This window comes from Anguilla rostrata, chromosome 13 (genome assembly GCF_018555375.3).
Source record: "Anguilla rostrata isolate EN2019 chromosome 13, ASM1855537v3, whole genome shotgun sequence".
NCBI lineage: Eukaryota > Metazoa > Chordata > Actinopteri > Anguilliformes > Anguillidae > Anguilla > Anguilla rostrata.
The window spans coordinates 40,409,045-40,426,120 of NC_057945.1; the positions used below are offsets into that span (position 1 = coordinate 40,409,045).

Here is a 17,076-nt window from a genome sequence, read left to right on the forward strand (position 1 = left end):
CCTCCCTGGATAATAAGAAAACGTACAGGCATTTAGCAGATGCTCTTTTCCAGAGCGACTTACATTGTATCCTTTTATCTAGCTGGATATATACTGAAGCAGTGTAGGTTAAGTACCTTGCTCAAGGGTACAACGGCGGTGTCTTACCGGGGAATTGAACCTTTAGATTACAAGACCAACGCCTTAGCCATTATGCTACACTAAACAGTGTCATCAATGAGTCATTCTGTGTTCTAGGTTTATGAGGCTCTCATTAATATGTATGAATGGAAAAATAAGAGAGCAATAACAGATTATTTTGTCTTGAGCTGTTGAACAAGTTATTTAAGAAGAGGTATAGATTTATTTGGTCCCAGATGCTTGAAGACATCTATTAAAGACATGGGCTGCGCGAATGCTGTATTTGAGCATTTTCATAATGCATAATGCATTTCTGATCTGGCAGATCCAACTGGAAACACAAAGTACTTGTTCAGATGAAGCTGAGATTTGGCAGAAAACCAGTTTTTAGTCCTTATGTTTATAAATAAGCTTCTTCGAGCTGAGACTGATGTTCTCGTACGCTGGGAGGCTGCAGGGCTGGGAGGTGTTGCAGGGCACATCAGGCCGATCGTGTTCAGCCCCCCCCCCCCCCCCCCGCGAGCGTTCAGGGACTGTGGGAGTGCGTGGGCGAAGTCTGGCTCGCCAGAGGTCCCCAGCGTGCTCAGTGTCCCCACTTCATTAACACCTGATGCCTGTTACATAAGCGAGGATATCGGCCTGGCAACAGGACCCCTCACGCTCTGCAGACAGGAAGTGGGCGTGGCCGCCAGCCTGATTAAGGCCTGGGATTATTGGTCAACACGCTCTGCAGACAGGAAGTGGGGGGCGTGGCCACCAGCCTGATTAAGGCCTGGTTATAGGTCACCACGGACTGGTCCTCTCACATCAGCCCCGCAGCAGGGGCCCACAGCTCCCCTTGGTGTTTGGAAAGGAGCAGTGCATCCTGGCCTTACCGTGACATGAGAGGGATGGATAACCTGCGTCTCTGTTTCCTGTGCTGTTCCTTTCTTGCGATTCCTCTTCCTGTATTTGTTGCTGTTTCTGGTCTTATAGTGAATTTTTTTGTTATGCCATCTAATCTTTTGACTCACATTTTCCTGGAAGTCTGATTAGCTTCACTAAGAGCTAGGTTACCAGATGTGGAAGAGGGGTGTTTGAAACATGGGGTGAAATCTATGAACGGTGTGGCTCTTAGACACTGCCCCTGCTGGTGGGATGTATATGAGCATCTATTTTGTCTGGCTCGTCTCTGTGCTGCCAGAGGCCGAGCAGACATTTATCAGACCTTCTTATCCAGAGTGACTTACACAGATTACATATTTACAAACAGTCCGTTCATACAGCTGGATGTTTACTGCAGCAAGTGCTGCTTAAGCACCTCACTCATGGGAGCCACCTGGGAATCGAACCTGCAACCTTCGATTTGAGCCCAGCTCCCTACCCGCTATGCAGCACTGCCAGTGACGTGCTTATCACTGGCTCTGAAAGTGAAACATGTTTAACAGCACCATTTTAAGCCCTCCCCCCCGCCCCGAAATTTAAAAAATGCAAGAACTGATGGGCTCTGGACAGTCAATCCACGGGGGGGGGGGGTGGACTGCCCAGCAGGAAGCTGACGTGGAGGATTGTATTTTTGAATGTTAAGTGTGATGTTTGATCTTTCCTATATCCTCCCCCCCTCCCCTCCTCCCTCCCCTCCTCTTGATCTCTTAAACTTGCAGACCACATTGCTTTGATCATTGAGCTCCTGGGGAAAGTTCCTCGAAAGATGATTATGGCTGGAAAATATTCCAAGGAGTTTTTCACCAAGAAAGGTAAAGGGATTAAGGCTTTAAGGTTTTAAAATATTACATAAGAGAGAGCCGCTGTGGAGCATCGTAATGCTGCAGCTGAACCCCAGAATGTGCAGCAGTGGAGCGAGGTTCACCCTGAACGCTGGATTGGGCTCGGCTCTCAAGTGTGTGTGCGATTGCTTCTGTCTGGCTGGGTCCTGCTCAGCCATTCCTGCAGAGAGCGCTGAATTATTTTCTTTTTGATTAGACTGGAGAAATGTTCGTTTGTCGTTAACTATGCTGTGTGTGAATAGCCATACGACTGTTTTATATCCTCACTGGTGCATTTTATCACTCATTACTGCATTAAAACTGCAGTAAAACTGTACTATTTCCTTCCACATTAAAAAAATATTTAATGGCCTGTACTGTGGCCTACTGCATGTCACGGTATGGGTTTGTGACAAATTATGAGAATTAAATTGTCTGAAAATTCAGTGGTAACCACAGTTTCACGGTATCAATGTACTCAGAGATGTAAATTCTAGCCACGCTTTGTGTTTTATATTACCATTCAAGCTAACGACCTCTGAGTATATTTATGTCTGTGTGTGTATATATGTGTGGGTGTGTGTGTGTGTGTGTGTGTCTCTGCATGGGTGCGTGCATTCATGCGTGTTTCAATCTGTTACCTCTGCTGTGTAACTTCATTTTTCACATGGTTTCTCTCTCTCTCTCCCTCTCCCTCCCTCCCTCTGCCATATGTGTGGGTGTCTGTGTGCGGGGATATTTTCACTCATCTCTCTTTCTCTCTCTCTGTCATATTTCTATCTCTATCTGTCTCTCTCTCTCTCTGTCTCTCTCCCCATCCTTCTCTCTACCTCCCCCCCTCTCTCTATCTCTGCTGTATCCCCCCCCCCGGTCAGGTGACCTGAGGCACATCAGTAGGCTGAAGCCGTGGGGGCTGCAGGAGGTGCTGCAGGAGAAGTATGAGTGGCAGAAGGAGGACGCGCAGATGTTTGCAGACTTCCTGCTGCCCATGCTGGACCTCGTCCCGGAGAAGAGGGCCACCGCCGCCGACTGCCTGCGGCACGCCTGGATCGCCTCCTAGTGGCGCCCTCCGGAATTACAGACCGTCCCATACACGCATGCACGTATACACAAACGCACACACACATGCATACGTGCACACACACACATACACACATAAATAGACCCATACACACACACACACACACAGACACACACGCATAAATAGACCCATACAAACACTCTCACACACACTCACACACACACACACACACACACACACACACACGCTGCCGTGTCACGCCTGGTGATCCCGTCCCCATCGTGAGCAGACGCTGCCATCAGCTCGTCCTGCAGAGGGCGCTGTCCTGTCTAGCGTGACGCTGTCTATTTATTCCTGTGTTCTGTCTTTTATTTTGAACTAACTGGACATTACTTGAGTATCCTGCCTATTTTTGTTTGTTTCCTTTGTTCGGTGTGGGTTGAGGATTAGCCGTGTAACCCCCTCAACCCCCCCCTACCCCCTCCCCCCCCCCCCCCCCACACCAGTCTAGTGAGCGCTTTCTTTATGACCCTCCGGTATGGCTTTCGCTCCTTAAACGCCCGCTGGTGTGGAGTCTGTTTCCTGCGGCTGACTGCGGCTCGGAGGCCGAGGGCACGCTGACTGCGGCTCAGAGGCCGAGGGCACGCTGACTGTTTCACGCCACTCCAGGAGCCTTTTGAGAGGGACTTGTGATTATTTTGCCTTTTTTTGAGGATCTGAAGTCTCCTGTGCAAACCTGTGTTGTTCTGAAGCCCAGCAGGAGGTCAGAAACGACGGACAGGCCGTAAAGGAGCTGAAAACAAGGCCGGTACTTTTCTATGAAGAGGGTTTTCTTTAATGGGACTCGGAACCTGAAGAACTGAGTTAAGAGGACCAAAGTGGTGGCTGCTGCGCTCTGCCTCTCTAAGAAAAATCTGTTATTTTGTCTCTATCTTGTATCGCTTCTTGAAATCTTTCCGAGGAATCAGCCGGACATTTTGTGGAACTGCAAGATGACTGTTTTTAGTGCTGCATTTCAAAAGATTGTTCTGTTTGTTTTTTTTTTTTTTTTGTTTCGTTTGTTTTTCCATGAAAGGCATCTTAAGAGCTGCTTTTAAGTGAAATGCTTTTGTCCTTTAGGGTGCGAGAATAACGTTCTGACAGCTTTTGACACAACTCAAAAAAATATCACAAGCGCGAACGGACACGGACAAAAAAAGATCTGGATAAATGCGGTGATCTGTGTGTATTTGCACTTGTACCAGTGTTGGCCTTCTGCATGTCACATGCACCCGTGTTACAGCTTCTCAGAAGCTCTGATATCGGTCTGTTGGAGCTGAAGTGTTCTGGATGGATGTTTATACTGCTAATTTGCCGATGCGTGGATGTGTGTCTGCGAGCTCTCCTGTAGTTCTGCTGGCTGCGTTTTAAAGAGACGCTTTTCATTCCGCGGTTTCTGCTTTGGACGCTGAAGAAAGGTTTTATGAGGAGCAGAATGTTATGACTGAAGGACGCTTGCTTTCTGCTTGATAGTTTCAAAGAGGCCCTCTCCTCTCTTTCTTTCTCTCTCTCTCTCTCGTTCTCTCTTCTGTCTCTTCATTTGATTGTTCATTGCTAAATTTAAAGAAAACAAATTACTTTTTTCGCTAGTTGCTAAAAAAAATTAAAATAAAGACTTTTCAAAAGAGAATCTCCATTGATGATCTGGTGCTTTCCTTGATGTCTTTGCATGGCTGCCACCCAACGCTGTCTCAAGAGGTCCTATCCTGTTTCTGTCTAAATGGCAGGAAACACTGTCTTCAGCATCTCAGAATCTTTTAAATCTCACCGCTGTCGCGGTGAAGCCGCCCCCCCCCTTTGTTTGATGGAAAATCAGCCAAAGCTGTGCTGGAGAGGTGTGCTCTGTGGTGAAGAAGCTGCGGGACCCTGTGCGTTATCGGAGTCGTGATCTGTACACGTCACACACTGAACTCTGCTTTCACGAGACACACTGGAGCCACACGGGACAGTTTATTCAACAACATCACACAGGGCGTTTACACAGGAAACCCTTCCACAGCATGGAGTCGCACTGAACAAGCATGCAGCTGGTATTTACACTGGTACTGCACCCACATAAATACACACACTTGTGTGACGTGACCCCAGCGAGACGGACAGACAGACACACACACACACACACACACTCACACACTGTTGTAGTTCTCGACTTGTGGTGAGGAAATGGCCAGTGAGGGGCGTGTCCTTTCTGGGCCAGTTGTACACTGACCGGAGAGTCTCGTCACGGAACTACCTGTCCACGCGTGTTTCGCCTGTCATTAGGGTCACCTGGTAGCCAGCATTGTAAAGGTAAGGACCTCTGCAGTTACACTGACTGGCCTGCTGTGTGGTGGACAGCTCCCAAAAAAACCAGGGCTAAGGTGAAGTATGCCTGATGCTGAGGTTCTGTGGATGAGTCTGAACTCAAAGTGCTGCATTTAGTTGTAGAATTTTCAGTGCAATGTACCGCCTCCTCCCTTTGAAGTGTGATTTGATTGACAGTGTGTCACTTCCCCCTTGTGCATGTGTGTACACACCCTTTGACACGCCCTACCGCCTCACTTTATAGTGTGCCTTTGAATGCCTCTCTGAAAACAAAATGCATTCAGTTCTGAATTCTGCTTTCCCAGTCGCTATTTTATACACATCTTGGTGGTGATTGGAAATTTTGTCTGATGATGCAATTATGGTATCTTTGTTAGATAAGCACCACAGTGTTAGTTTGATTATTAGGGTCCAAATTAATCTTCACTGACTCTGAAACTCTTATGAGATGGCACGCCAGTTCGCTATGGTGAGGTGATGCTGAGATGGGGTAAGGTCGGGAGCACCTGCAATTTTGGATTAACGGCAGTCAGGCACAAGGGGGCGCTGTTTACACATTTCCTGTACATCTGTGAACGCTCTCCAAGGTGTGAGTTCTCAACGTGTTTTCTGTACATACAGACATTCAATGTCTGGACCCACATTTTTTCCCCTCAGATATAGCTGACACAATACTGCAGGACATATTTAACTGTTTAAACCATATTTTTTTCAAATAAGCAGTTAATATATTTCTGACAACATGAAGTCTCCTTCACATAAAACAATGATTATACAGGTATATTTCTATGTAGATAATATATTGTATTTCACTCATCACACACAGATTAACTTGGTTCTGACATGTTTACTTTCAGTGTAAAGCTGTCTCTTTGCTGGTTTCCATTGTCCAGGGCCAGTGATGTCCCCTCTCCACAGATCTGTGGGGTACCAGGGATAATGGGGTACCCCCAGGGTACGCAGCTGAACCCGACAGAACCTCTGCCCTTCTGCTCAGCATGTAATAATCACAGGTACCTTACTGACAGAACTGTGGAGAGAGGCCAGTTCATACCACTCCCAGCCTATGTCCCACCCCGCCCCCCCCAGGCCAGGAGGGGGTTGGTACGGTCCAGTTTCGGTGCGGGACCAGCGCATCGCTCGCTGGACGCCGGGCTCACGGGTGGTCTCTGGAGGCTGGTCCTAAAGTCCGGGCCCCTCAGGCGTGGTCTGAAACGGGTAAGAGAGGCACAGCGACACCTTCGATCAGCGCGTGACATGCACGCCTCTTTCCGTCACAGATTTTGCGTGGATAAGCGCAGACAGAATTATCTCATTTCCACTCTCCCCTAAGCAGTGCCGTGCGTGTGAAATGTAGCCAAACCGTAGGCTGTGTGAAATTTTATCACGCCTGAACGTTGACAGAACTTCGAGAGCGTTCCGTCCTACAGCAGAGCCCAACTTGTGTTCTTGCGTTCCAGGGCTAACCGATTCTGCCGGTCGCGCAGACCGCCAGTTTAATCCGGTTCTGGTCACTTTGATGGGGATGTATTATCAGAGCCGCAAGGCTCAAGCCATGTTTTTTATTTTATTTATTTTTTGAAACATCATTCAGGGACTGTGGGGGAAAAACTCAGTTTGACAGGTTTTAACGTGTCAGTTTCCCCCTGAATATACAAGCAGCAGTACACCTCCTGAGCCAACAGGCTTGTCGAGACCAAAGGATTTTATTGATCGAGTCAGAGGTGTACCCCAAGGACCGATCCACTGCCAGTGGCACCATGAACTATTCAGAACAAATATTCCATTCTGGCTATTCCAAGAGCATTATTCATGACTCAGAGGGCTCGACAGATTTAGAGTCTGAGTGGATTCAAGTTCATAATTTTTCCATTTTCTCTCCAGGCCTTCCTAGTTACTGGCCAAACATCTTAATGTTGTTCTTTAGCTATTAAGGAAATGTACTCGGTGTCCTGACACATTGGTTCTACTCTTGAACTGAAATAACCTGCAGTTAATGATGTTCATATTTCCATATGCCAAAGGAAAACCCAGACAAAGAAGATTGTAAATGATGATCAGAAGTGAAGATGACCAGGTAGTGGTTAGCAAAGTCCCCCCCAAAAAATATTTGAGATCAAGAAACAAAAAAAGTATGGCACGGTTGGGGGGTGGGGGGGTTGGTGGGGAGAGACATAGCTTGACAAAGTCCTAGCATCTCTTCTAATAATGAGAGGTTTAAATTGCAAGGCTCCGTTTCAGTGCTGTGTGTTGAATGAAATGTGTCTTGCTGTGAGCCTGTGAGGCAGAGTACACTTTGAAGAGAGCAGGTCTCTGTGCAGCTCTAATCCTGTAGTCACGGTCACTAGTTCTGCTGGAGTGGTCGCCTAGCTGAAAAAACAAAAACAGCTGAAATAATGATATTCTGTTTATGCTTCTCCATGGGACCCCCCCTGGGGTGGGGAGAGCGTGTGTGTGTGTGTGTGTGTGTGTGTGTGTGTGTGAGCGCGTGGATGAAACTGCGGGGTGTAAGTTTTAAAGAACATCCACCCCGCAGTGGCATAATTTACTCAGAATTGTCTGCTGCCTGCTTTCATGCTGGTCCACTGTTCCTTCAGCTGGCTTTGGGTAAGTGCAGCTTCTAAAAAATGTATTTTTAATACCGCTCTTTTAAAGTAAGCACACAAGTGCGTAGATGCCCCCACCCCCCCCCATCTGCCAGATGGGTTGTGGAGGCCGGCCAGGCGGGACATGTGGAGCGTCCTGTCTCTCTCAGGACGTCCTCCGAAAATTGGGCCGCAGACTTCAGAGCTCTTAGTTTAGGGACGTCTTGAGCTGAGATGGTTTAACCGTGAGCCGATCGCACCTCCTGTCCCCGGGGCGGGGGGGGGGGGACGTGTGCACAGCTGAAATTTGGACACTGCGACCCTCCAGGACTGGAGTTAAACCTGCAGACACAGCGCCCCCTCCAGGGCTGGAGTTAAACCTGCGGACACAGCGCCCCCTCCAGGGCTGGAGTTAAACCTGCAGACACAGCGCCCCCTCCAGGGCTGGAGTTAAACCTGCAGACACAGCGCCCCCTCCAGGGCTGGAGTTAAACCTGCAGACACAGCGCCCCCTCCAGGTCTGGAGTTAAACCTGCAGGCACAGCGCCCCCTCCAGGGCTGGAGTTAAACCTGCAGACACAGCGCCTCCTCCAGGGCTGGAGTTAAACCTGCAGACACAGTGCCCTCTCCAGGACTGGAGTTAAACCAGCAGACACTGCGACCCTCCATAACTGGAGTTAAACCTGCAGACACAGCGCCCCCTCCAGGGCTGGAGTTAAACCTGCAGACACAGCGCCCCCTCCAGGTCGGGAGTGTGACGCCTCACCTTTCGCCTCCACCTGGAAGTCCTCGGGCAGGAGCTTGTCCTGGCGGTTCCCCAGCACGAAGGCCAGGAAGGACAGCACCAGGGCGTCCAGGATGCTGATGATGGCCAGGATGTAGGCCCAGCGCACTGTGCAGTTCCCCAGCGTGTACTTGTCCGTGCGCTGCCCGCACATCCGCTTCACCTCCGCAGAGTCCCAGCCGTCCGGGTAGATCATGCAGCCCATCACCATGCACACGGCTGGAGAGGGAGAGAGAGAGAGAGACACTGCACACGGCTGGAGAGGGGGAGAGAGAGAGAGACACTGCACACGGCTGGAGAGGGAGAGGGAGAGAGAGAGAGAGACACTGCACACGGCTGGAGAGGGAGAGGGAGAGAGAGACTGCACACGGCTGGAGAGGGAGAGAGAGAGAGAGAGAGAGACACTGCACACGGCTGGAGAGGGAGAGAGAGAGAGAGAGACACTGCACACGGCTGGAGAGGGAGAGAGAGAGAGAGAGAGAGACACTGCACACGGCTGGAGAGGGAGAGAGAAAGAGAGAGAGACACTGCACACGGCTGGAGAGGGAGAGAGAGAGAGAGACTGCACACGGCTGGAGAGAGAGAGAGAGACACTGCACACGGCTGGAGAGGGAGAGGGAGAGAGAGACTGCACATGGCTGGAGAGGGGGAGAGAGAGAGAGACACTGCACACGGCTGGAAAGGGAGGGAGAGAGAGAGAGAGAGACACTGCACGGCTGGAGAGGGAGAGGGAGAGAGAGACTGCACACGGCTGGAGAGGGGGAGAGAGAGAGAGACACTGCACACGGCTGGAGAGGGAGAGGGAGAGAGAGAGAGAGACACTGCACACGGCTGGAGAGGGAGAGGGAGAGAGAGACACTGCACATGGCTGGAGAGGGAGAGAGAGAGAGAGAGAGAGAGACACTGCACACGGCTGGAGAGAGAGAGAGAGGAGAGAGAGAGACCTTGAGACACAGCACGGCTGAGGACCAGGGTTCCAGACCCATGGGAGAGAGAGAGAGAGAGAGAGATGCGTATACCCGATAAGAGGTGGTGTTACCATAGAGCCATCCATCACTGCTTCACATTAATCGATACATAAGGCTTGTGACCTGCAACCCTGTGATTGGATCAAAACAGCGAGTGGCAGCTCACAAGTGACAGGTACCACAGACGTCAGAATCGGTGAATAAAACCTTGTTCTCACGCTGAGTGGGACAGGAACCGTAGGGTCACAGGAGCAGAACTGCGAGCAGACGGCTCACCTTCTGATGTTTCTGCTTTATTCAGACGGGTAGAAAGCAGGGAGAGAGACAGATCAAGGAGGGATCACAGCTCAGAAGGTGCCATGGGGCGGGGCGGGGGGGGGTTGTCGAACTCCTGCCCACGCACGGGACGGACTCGCACGTGGCTTGTAGTTTCGCCGGCGTACAGACTCCATCGTGTCTCCCTCACGTTTGAGGTGCGTTCGCTCGCTTACCTTGTGCACCTGTTCAGAAGCTGGGCTGACGCACTGAAAAAACTGCATTCTGTTCCGTCCTGTTCTGCTACAAGTAAAATAACCCCTGTTCAGTTCAAATGCTTCTGGAAAACCTGAATACGCGAATGAATAAAAACGTACCTGTAAAGATTATCAAAGCCTTAATTGGGAAACCCGTTAAGCGTTACCATAGCAACTCCAGCTCCTCACGCACTCTGTATTTAAGTCCCGTGCTGTTAATGCCGGTTTCAGCCCCTGGTATTTGTGTCGCTGTTCGTCCCCGTGTTGGAGTGGTCACCCCTGTGCACGTTGCCCTCTGAGCAAACAGACCCGAACAGCATCTAAAGTTGAGAACATCTAACATCTTGACTAACGTTTGTAAATCACGATTAAGGGGGGCGGGGAGGCACTGCAAATTAGAAAATGGCCGGCAACTTGTCAACTTTGTTTTACCGTTTATTAAATCCATTTTTTTTAACTTCAAACTGCTTAAGTTAGTCACGCCGTACCTCTGCCCACTGAAGAGACATCACGATCAGACGCTGTGTGGTTGGATGTCAGCATCAGGCCGCCGCGCGCGGGTGGCGTCGGCGCCCGGCGGGGGAGTGCGCTCGTGTCCACGCAGGTGAATAATGAATGAGACGCTATCTCGGGTCTCGCACAGAAACCCTGTCTGCCTCGGGTCTGGAGTTGCCAGGCAACTGCTTTCGATGCAAGCGATCCACGGTATCGGGTTTCCGAGTACTTTCTCCGCCTGCTATCCTTTTTTTTTTTTTTGCCGCCGTGAACCAGACACCACCGTTAACGTGCCCTTCCCTTATTGCCAATTACATAATTTTAGTTTTGCGGCTTACCTGTTAGCTGCTCTAGAATTTAAAAGGAAAAAAATCATTGTTTTACCTGCTTACGTGCCAACTGAGAGATCATAGTCTATAAGATACAAGATTTTTTTCTACTTTATAAAGCCAGCCTCTCCCAACAAATTTTCACCTGCAGATTCTGGTGCCGTAGATAAAGGGGTGTTGAAATATATTATTTTTCTCAACATTTCACGTCATCTCTGATGTGAATGTCACTAGATGTGAACAGTTGTTGAAGGAAATGCTGCCTCTCGGATTTGCATAAAATCACGCGTCAATCCGCGAGACGGTTATCGATTTTGAGAAGCGTGGCGGACCAAGTAATCACATCTCTGATGTATTTAACTGAATGCTGAAGACAGACAGGATGATCTCGATATATGTTCTAAACTGCACGCATGGCATGCTGCATATCACACACAAACACAATCCGACGCGACAGGATTAGTTCTCTCGGCTTTGCTCTCCCCCTCGGAACATGAAGCAGGCCTAAATGATTAGAACCCGGTACTGTGCCACGCTAGCCTACCACTCGCAAGGGTTTAAATGGTAAGGCCAGGTTAAACTTGAATGCTTAGATAGCTTACAGTGCACTACTTCAGGAAGTAATATATTTTCATAAGCAATTTCCTCTGTGTAGGAAACATAATTTATTATTGTTCATTGTATTCATGTGACACTTGCAACACACACACAAGCATACAGCTGTAGCTTGCGTGCATATTTTTACACTTCATGGATAAGGTTAGAGGTCCAACTCTTTCTGTATGAGGTTTTGCCATTTTAAATCTCATCCAGAATGCTGCGGCTCGTCTGGGCTTCAACCTCCCCAGACACTCCCACGTCACCCCCCTGCTCACTACCCTCCACTGGCTGCCCGTTATGGCTCGCATCAAAATCAAAACATTGGTCCTAGCATACCAGGCAGTCAAGGGATCAGCCCCAGCACACCTCCACACGATCTTAAAACCCAACATGCCAGCCAGATCCCTCAGTTCCGCTACCTCAGGACGCCTGGCACCTCCCAATCTTCGCACTTGCGCTTCCCGGTCACGTTTCCTGTCTGTTCTGGCTCCACGATGGTGGAATGACCTTCCTGTGGAGGTCAGAACAGCTGAGACCCTGATCACCTTCAAGCAAGGACTGAAGACTCACCTCTTCAGGTTGCACCTCTCCTCATCCCTCTGTACCTCCCCATAGTCTCTAATTGGCTATATAAGCTTAGGTATGTATCTAGGTAAGCTATTTATTTTAGTTTTTGCACTTGTGCCTACTTGTTTAATTATTTCTTGTATTATTTGCATAGACTGCTTTGCTGCTGCTTTTGTTTGTGTTGATCAGATTAACATACAGGGTCCAAGTTAAACTATGCGATCGCTCCCTGCACTTGGAACTGTACTCCCCTCTGGATAAGAGCGTCTGCCAAATGCCTGTAATGTAATGTAAATCAATGGCCAGTTGCTCTTTTATTAAACACTTGCGCTGGAGTAAAGGGTTAATTCACAAAGGGATATGCGCGCAGCTCCGGGGCATGATCTTCAGTATTCATTAAAAACGCACGAGGCTCCAGCGGAGAGCGGGGTAATCCAATCTAACACCGTCTGCCCTGTGTGTTCAGACGGCCTGCGATTCGTGCGCCCACCGCGCGTGCGAGTCCAGACTGCCGCCGTCTGTCCGTCGGTCTTTCTCATCACACTTTTTCAGATTGGAGAGTGCGGTTCCTGTTCTGGGCCCCGCTGATGAGAATCTGCTCCGGGGAGCCGCAGAGAAACGTCCTGCGTCGCTTAATAATGAGAAGTTGCGCGAGGAGGGGAAGATTGGTGGTGTGCTTATAATGCATTTTCTTCCTGGTACAGGTGCCCCACTGAATCTCAGTGATGAAACCTTTTTTAAAATATGAAATTTTCAAAGCAGTCTTCCCCTGATCTCAGGACCCATGTCTCAGCAATAGCCTACTATTGCTGGCTCTGTTGTGTAAAATAGTTGCCCATTCTGTAAATTTGTTTTAGGGAATGCATACTCTATATGAGCACATAACAGCACGTTTTGTTGTCTATTTATTTTCCTTTAATTTATATTGCTATTAATCTTTTTTAAAACTGTTTCCAGTCCAATATATTTTACTGTATCCGTTTTCATGCGGAAGGAGCAAGTAGCCTACTTGGACGCTTCGTGTGAAATCGATATTACCAGTCTGCACGGCGGAGAAAGTGACATCTTATACGCGTCCTGACATTAACCCGTTCGCCATCTGGTAAACCACCCACAACTCGCGTCAGTCCTTGTCGCGCGCCACTTAACTGTGGGAGCCTATAACTTAGTTAACGTCCCCTCTCAGCGTTACCCTTAAACAAACGAAACAGGGCAGCACATTAAAGTTATGATTTTGTTTCAACAAGAAAAGCAGTGACCCGCACAGGTTTCCCTCGACCTAACGAACTTTCACCAAACTTTCGCCAGCCCGTATAATGCGCCTTTCGATATCTATAGGCTAGAACCTGTAAAACGTGGTAACATTTGTCATTATTGCTGTACTGAACCTCCCCAGTGCCGGTACCGAGGAATAGCTTAACATTTTTCCAGCCGTAGGCTAGGCGTGTCGTTGGCTTGTCTTTTTTTCAGACATCTCTGAAAGCTGCCCACGTTGTCGTGAAAAAGTATAATTTCGATTGTATAATGAACTGGTTTGGTGACTTCTGTACGGTGCACCCAATATTAGCCAATGTTGGCTATCTTGTAAATATTAGTTTATAGTTTACATCGAAACGATAGGCTAAGGCTCCCAATACAGACTGTAAACTAGACAATACCTCCTTAGAAGTGGCCACGTGCCTCACGTATTTAGCTGCACTTGATTGGAAAAATGCAAATATGGGCATCTCCGTGTACGCTCCTATCAACTAGATCATTTAGATCTCACTTATTGTGTGCTGCGAGCCTTTTGTTACTCCTCGTGTTTTCTGCATATATATGTCCCTTCAGTGCGCATGAGTGGTCCTTATAGACCCTCATCGCTGTAAATGCGAAATGACAAGTGTTGACAGGTCACTGATTTAAATAGCGCCGGAGCTTCATTGATTTATTGTCCCTTCCACGACAAGACTTTCGTCTGAGTCTAATGGTGACAGAGCGCAGTCCTCGCGCCCCAGTGAACATAGCTCAGAGGCTTTCTCTGTTAACCCTGATGCAGAAGCAAAACTGCACGTCGTCCGTCGACTTAACATTTGTTAGACTTAAATTCTGTCCCTTATAAACCATTAATAATTCACCCACATGGAATTAACTAGCAATTCGCTTTGGTCTGCCTCTGTATTAGCTCGTATACTAACTATTGAAACTCCAACTAATCAGTGAATTATTTTTTTCCCGCACGAGGCAAACTGACTTACACGACGCGAGCTGCATCCAGGCGCAAATCTTGTAGACGCTTCCCGCGTTGCAGAAGAAGAAGAGGCTGAAGCAGACGATGCTGCCCACGACCAGCAGCATGGAGATGCCCACGAAGAACATGGCAGTTTTGAAGGCTCCAGACGGGATGGAGCCGAAGTCCAGTGCGCTGCCCTTGCACGTCAGCTCGGAGGTCAGCGCGTTGCCGATGCAGTAGTGGAAGAGTCCGAAGTAGCCGGCCTGGGGGGTATTGACGCTGTCCCCGATCCAGTACGGCTGGATGAACACCACCACGGTGATGATGGCAAAGCAGATCGTGAATATCGCCCAGAGCACGCCGATCGCCCGGGCGTTCCTCACGTAGTTGGTGTGGTAGATTTTGGCCGCTTCCTGAGCAGGTAGCATTTTTTCCATAGTATGCACGAGAATCCAGAAACACGAGGAAACAGACGCACACGGAGAGCGTCAAGACGCCAGCAACACACGAACTCCACGCGTAGAAAGTGTCGTCAGATTCAGGTTCTCAGGTTAAGCAATATTTCACCCGAGCAAAAAAAAAAAGAAATCTGCGCCGCGCTTTCTTTTACTTGTTTCGATCGTTTTTTGCCACTGCTCCATAAAATCGAAGCTCCCATTCACTTTTTTCCCTGCTGTCCTATAATTGCACGGTGTGACCTGTTGTCAGAGTTTCCTCAGAAATAACTGACATTTCTGTTTTCTTGATGTGGATTAAACGACAGGAAGGCTCTTCTGTGTGTTTTAATAAATGAGTTAACGGTCCTCGAGGACTCTGGCAAGCCCATCTGTTGATCGCGCGCAGCCAGCCAGCCCCCACACGTCTCCGCTCCCTTCAGACCGCTGGCCAGAAATTCAGCACCACTGACAGCTCCATCTAAAGAGTGATGACGTCCATCTCGCGCGGGCGCGTGCCCGAATGAACAGGGGGGAAGGCGGGAAGGGGGGGCCTTGATGAATTCCACATGACTACATGTAAGCGGGAGAGTGACATCTGAACAGCGCGAGCGTCCGGGTGGAAAGGGGTAATGAGGCGGAAGGCGGTTTTTTTTTTTATAGCTCTCCCGTGGCAGGAACCAATTTTGAGAGGATTTAAATAGAATTGTCTGGGCTGTCTTATGACAGCGATACCGCAAATATCTTTCACACTGCGCGTACGGACATTATCTGAGCGCCCACATGTTATAGCTGGTCCACCTTAATATGCTGGCAAAGCCACTACTGTATGTCACAGTAATCAGTTAAAGGATAGTGAATTAATCGTAAATCTACCTGGAAAAGAATATCGGATATGGCTCCTGACACCACGTGGAGCAGGTGGGAAACGGGGTGGTACTAATTTATAGTGTTTATGTGTTCTTTGGAAGAGGGGAAAAAAGCTCTCTGATTACAATCGAAATGATTTCACTCACATTTCATATCTGACTCCATAAAACGAAGTGTTTCATGTGGCTTCGTCCTTGCTTGGTGTCTTGTAATTGTGCAAATGACGTCTAATTCATTAGGTTTTTGATAACCAGGAAAGTGTGTACACATCTGTGTGCATGTGTGTAAATATTTGTGTGGTTGTGCATGTGTGTTTGCACGTGTGTATATGGTGTGTGTGCACACATACTCTGTGCGTGTCTGTAAATATTTATATTTGTGCCTGTGTTTCAGTGTATGTGTGTGTAAATGTTTGTGTAGTTATGCGTGAGCATATGTTTATGCTTGTGTGGGTTTGTACATGCATGTGTTTGTGCATGTGAGTGTGTGTGTGTGTGTGTACATGAGTGTGCAGGTACAGTGCTTGCCATAATGTTTGGGGCAAAGACATATTTTTTCTTGATTTGACTCTGTACTCCACTTTGTCTCGTATCCTCTGCATGCAATGACTGTTTGAAATCTGTGACTTATGGGCAGCACCAGGTGCTGAGTATCTTCTCAGGTGATGCTCTGCCAGGCCTGTACTGCAGCCATCTTCAGCTCCTGCTTGTTTTGGGGGCTAGTTGCTTCAAGTTTCCTCTTCAGCAAATGAAACGCGTGTTCAGTGTGGTTCAGATGAAGTGATTTACTTAGCCAGTCAAGAATTATCCAGTTTTTGTCTTTGAAAAACTCCTTTGTTGCTTAAAGCAATGTGTTTGGGATCCAACGTGCTGTCCAACGAGTTCGGAGGCATTTTATTTGAACTTGAGGCGATGTCGCTTTGCACTTCAGAATTAATTCATTCAGTTACATCATCAATGAAGACTAGTGAGCCAGTACCTGTGGCATACATGCTCAAACCATAACACCCCCCACCACCATGTTTCACAGATGAGGTGGTACTGTTTGCTTTGTATCTTGGGCAGTTCCTTTTGGCCTCCACACTTTGCTCTTGCCATCACTCTGATACAAGTGAATCTTGGTCTCGTCTGTCCACAAGACCTCTTTCCAGAACTCTGCAGGCTCTTTTAGGTACTTGGCAAACTGTTACCTGGCCACCTGTTTTGTGGCTAATTAGTGATTTGCATCTTGCAGTGTAGCAATGTTTAAAGAGTGCTGTGATTTTTACTTGGTGAATCCAAAATATAAATATATGCTTTAATAAAAGCTCAGAATCTGCACTTTAACCACACTGTTTGGTTACAAATATAAAATTGCGGAGTACAAAAAGATGTGGAAATGTGCATTGTTGTTCAATGACTGAGTTTCCAAGTACTAAGTCTTAGTTTGAGTCTCCCCTTAACCTATGAGAATGCTTTCTCAGTGCACTTGTGCTTTGAAAACAGCGCCCTC

General features: G+C 48.3%; 2 protein-coding genes across 5 annotated transcripts in view; one reads left to right on the forward strand and one right to left on the reverse strand.

Moving 5' to 3' along the window:
• srpk1b (SRSF protein kinase 1b) overlaps positions 1-4,555 on the forward strand; it is a 36,340-nt gene extending 31,785 nt beyond the window's left edge. For all 4 annotated transcript variants that reach the window (XM_064305860.1, XM_064305863.1, XM_064305862.1 and 1 more), the window contains 2 exons: positions 1,764-1,856; positions 2,741-4,555. In XM_064305860.1, the coding sequence (XP_064161930.1) occupies positions 1,764-1,856; positions 2,741-2,925 (278 nt within the window). In that variant the 3' untranslated portion in view covers positions 2,926-4,555. The remainder of the gene's footprint in view (positions 1-1,763; positions 1,857-2,740) is intronic.
• Positions 4,556-4,861: 306 nt separating this feature from the next.
• Positions 4,862-15,263, reverse strand: lhfpl5a (LHFPL tetraspan subfamily member 5a). Its single transcript, XM_064305869.1, has 3 exons — positions 14,307-15,263; positions 8,581-8,817; positions 4,862-6,438 (listed from the first exon to the last, which is right to left on the reverse strand). Exons 1-3 carry the CDS (start codon positions 14,716-14,718, stop codon positions 6,428-6,430), a joined length of 660 nt encoding a protein of 219 aa, XP_064161939.1. The 5' UTR covers positions 14,719-15,263; the 3' UTR covers positions 4,862-6,427.
• Between the last annotated feature and the right edge of the window lie 1,813 nt (positions 15,264-17,076).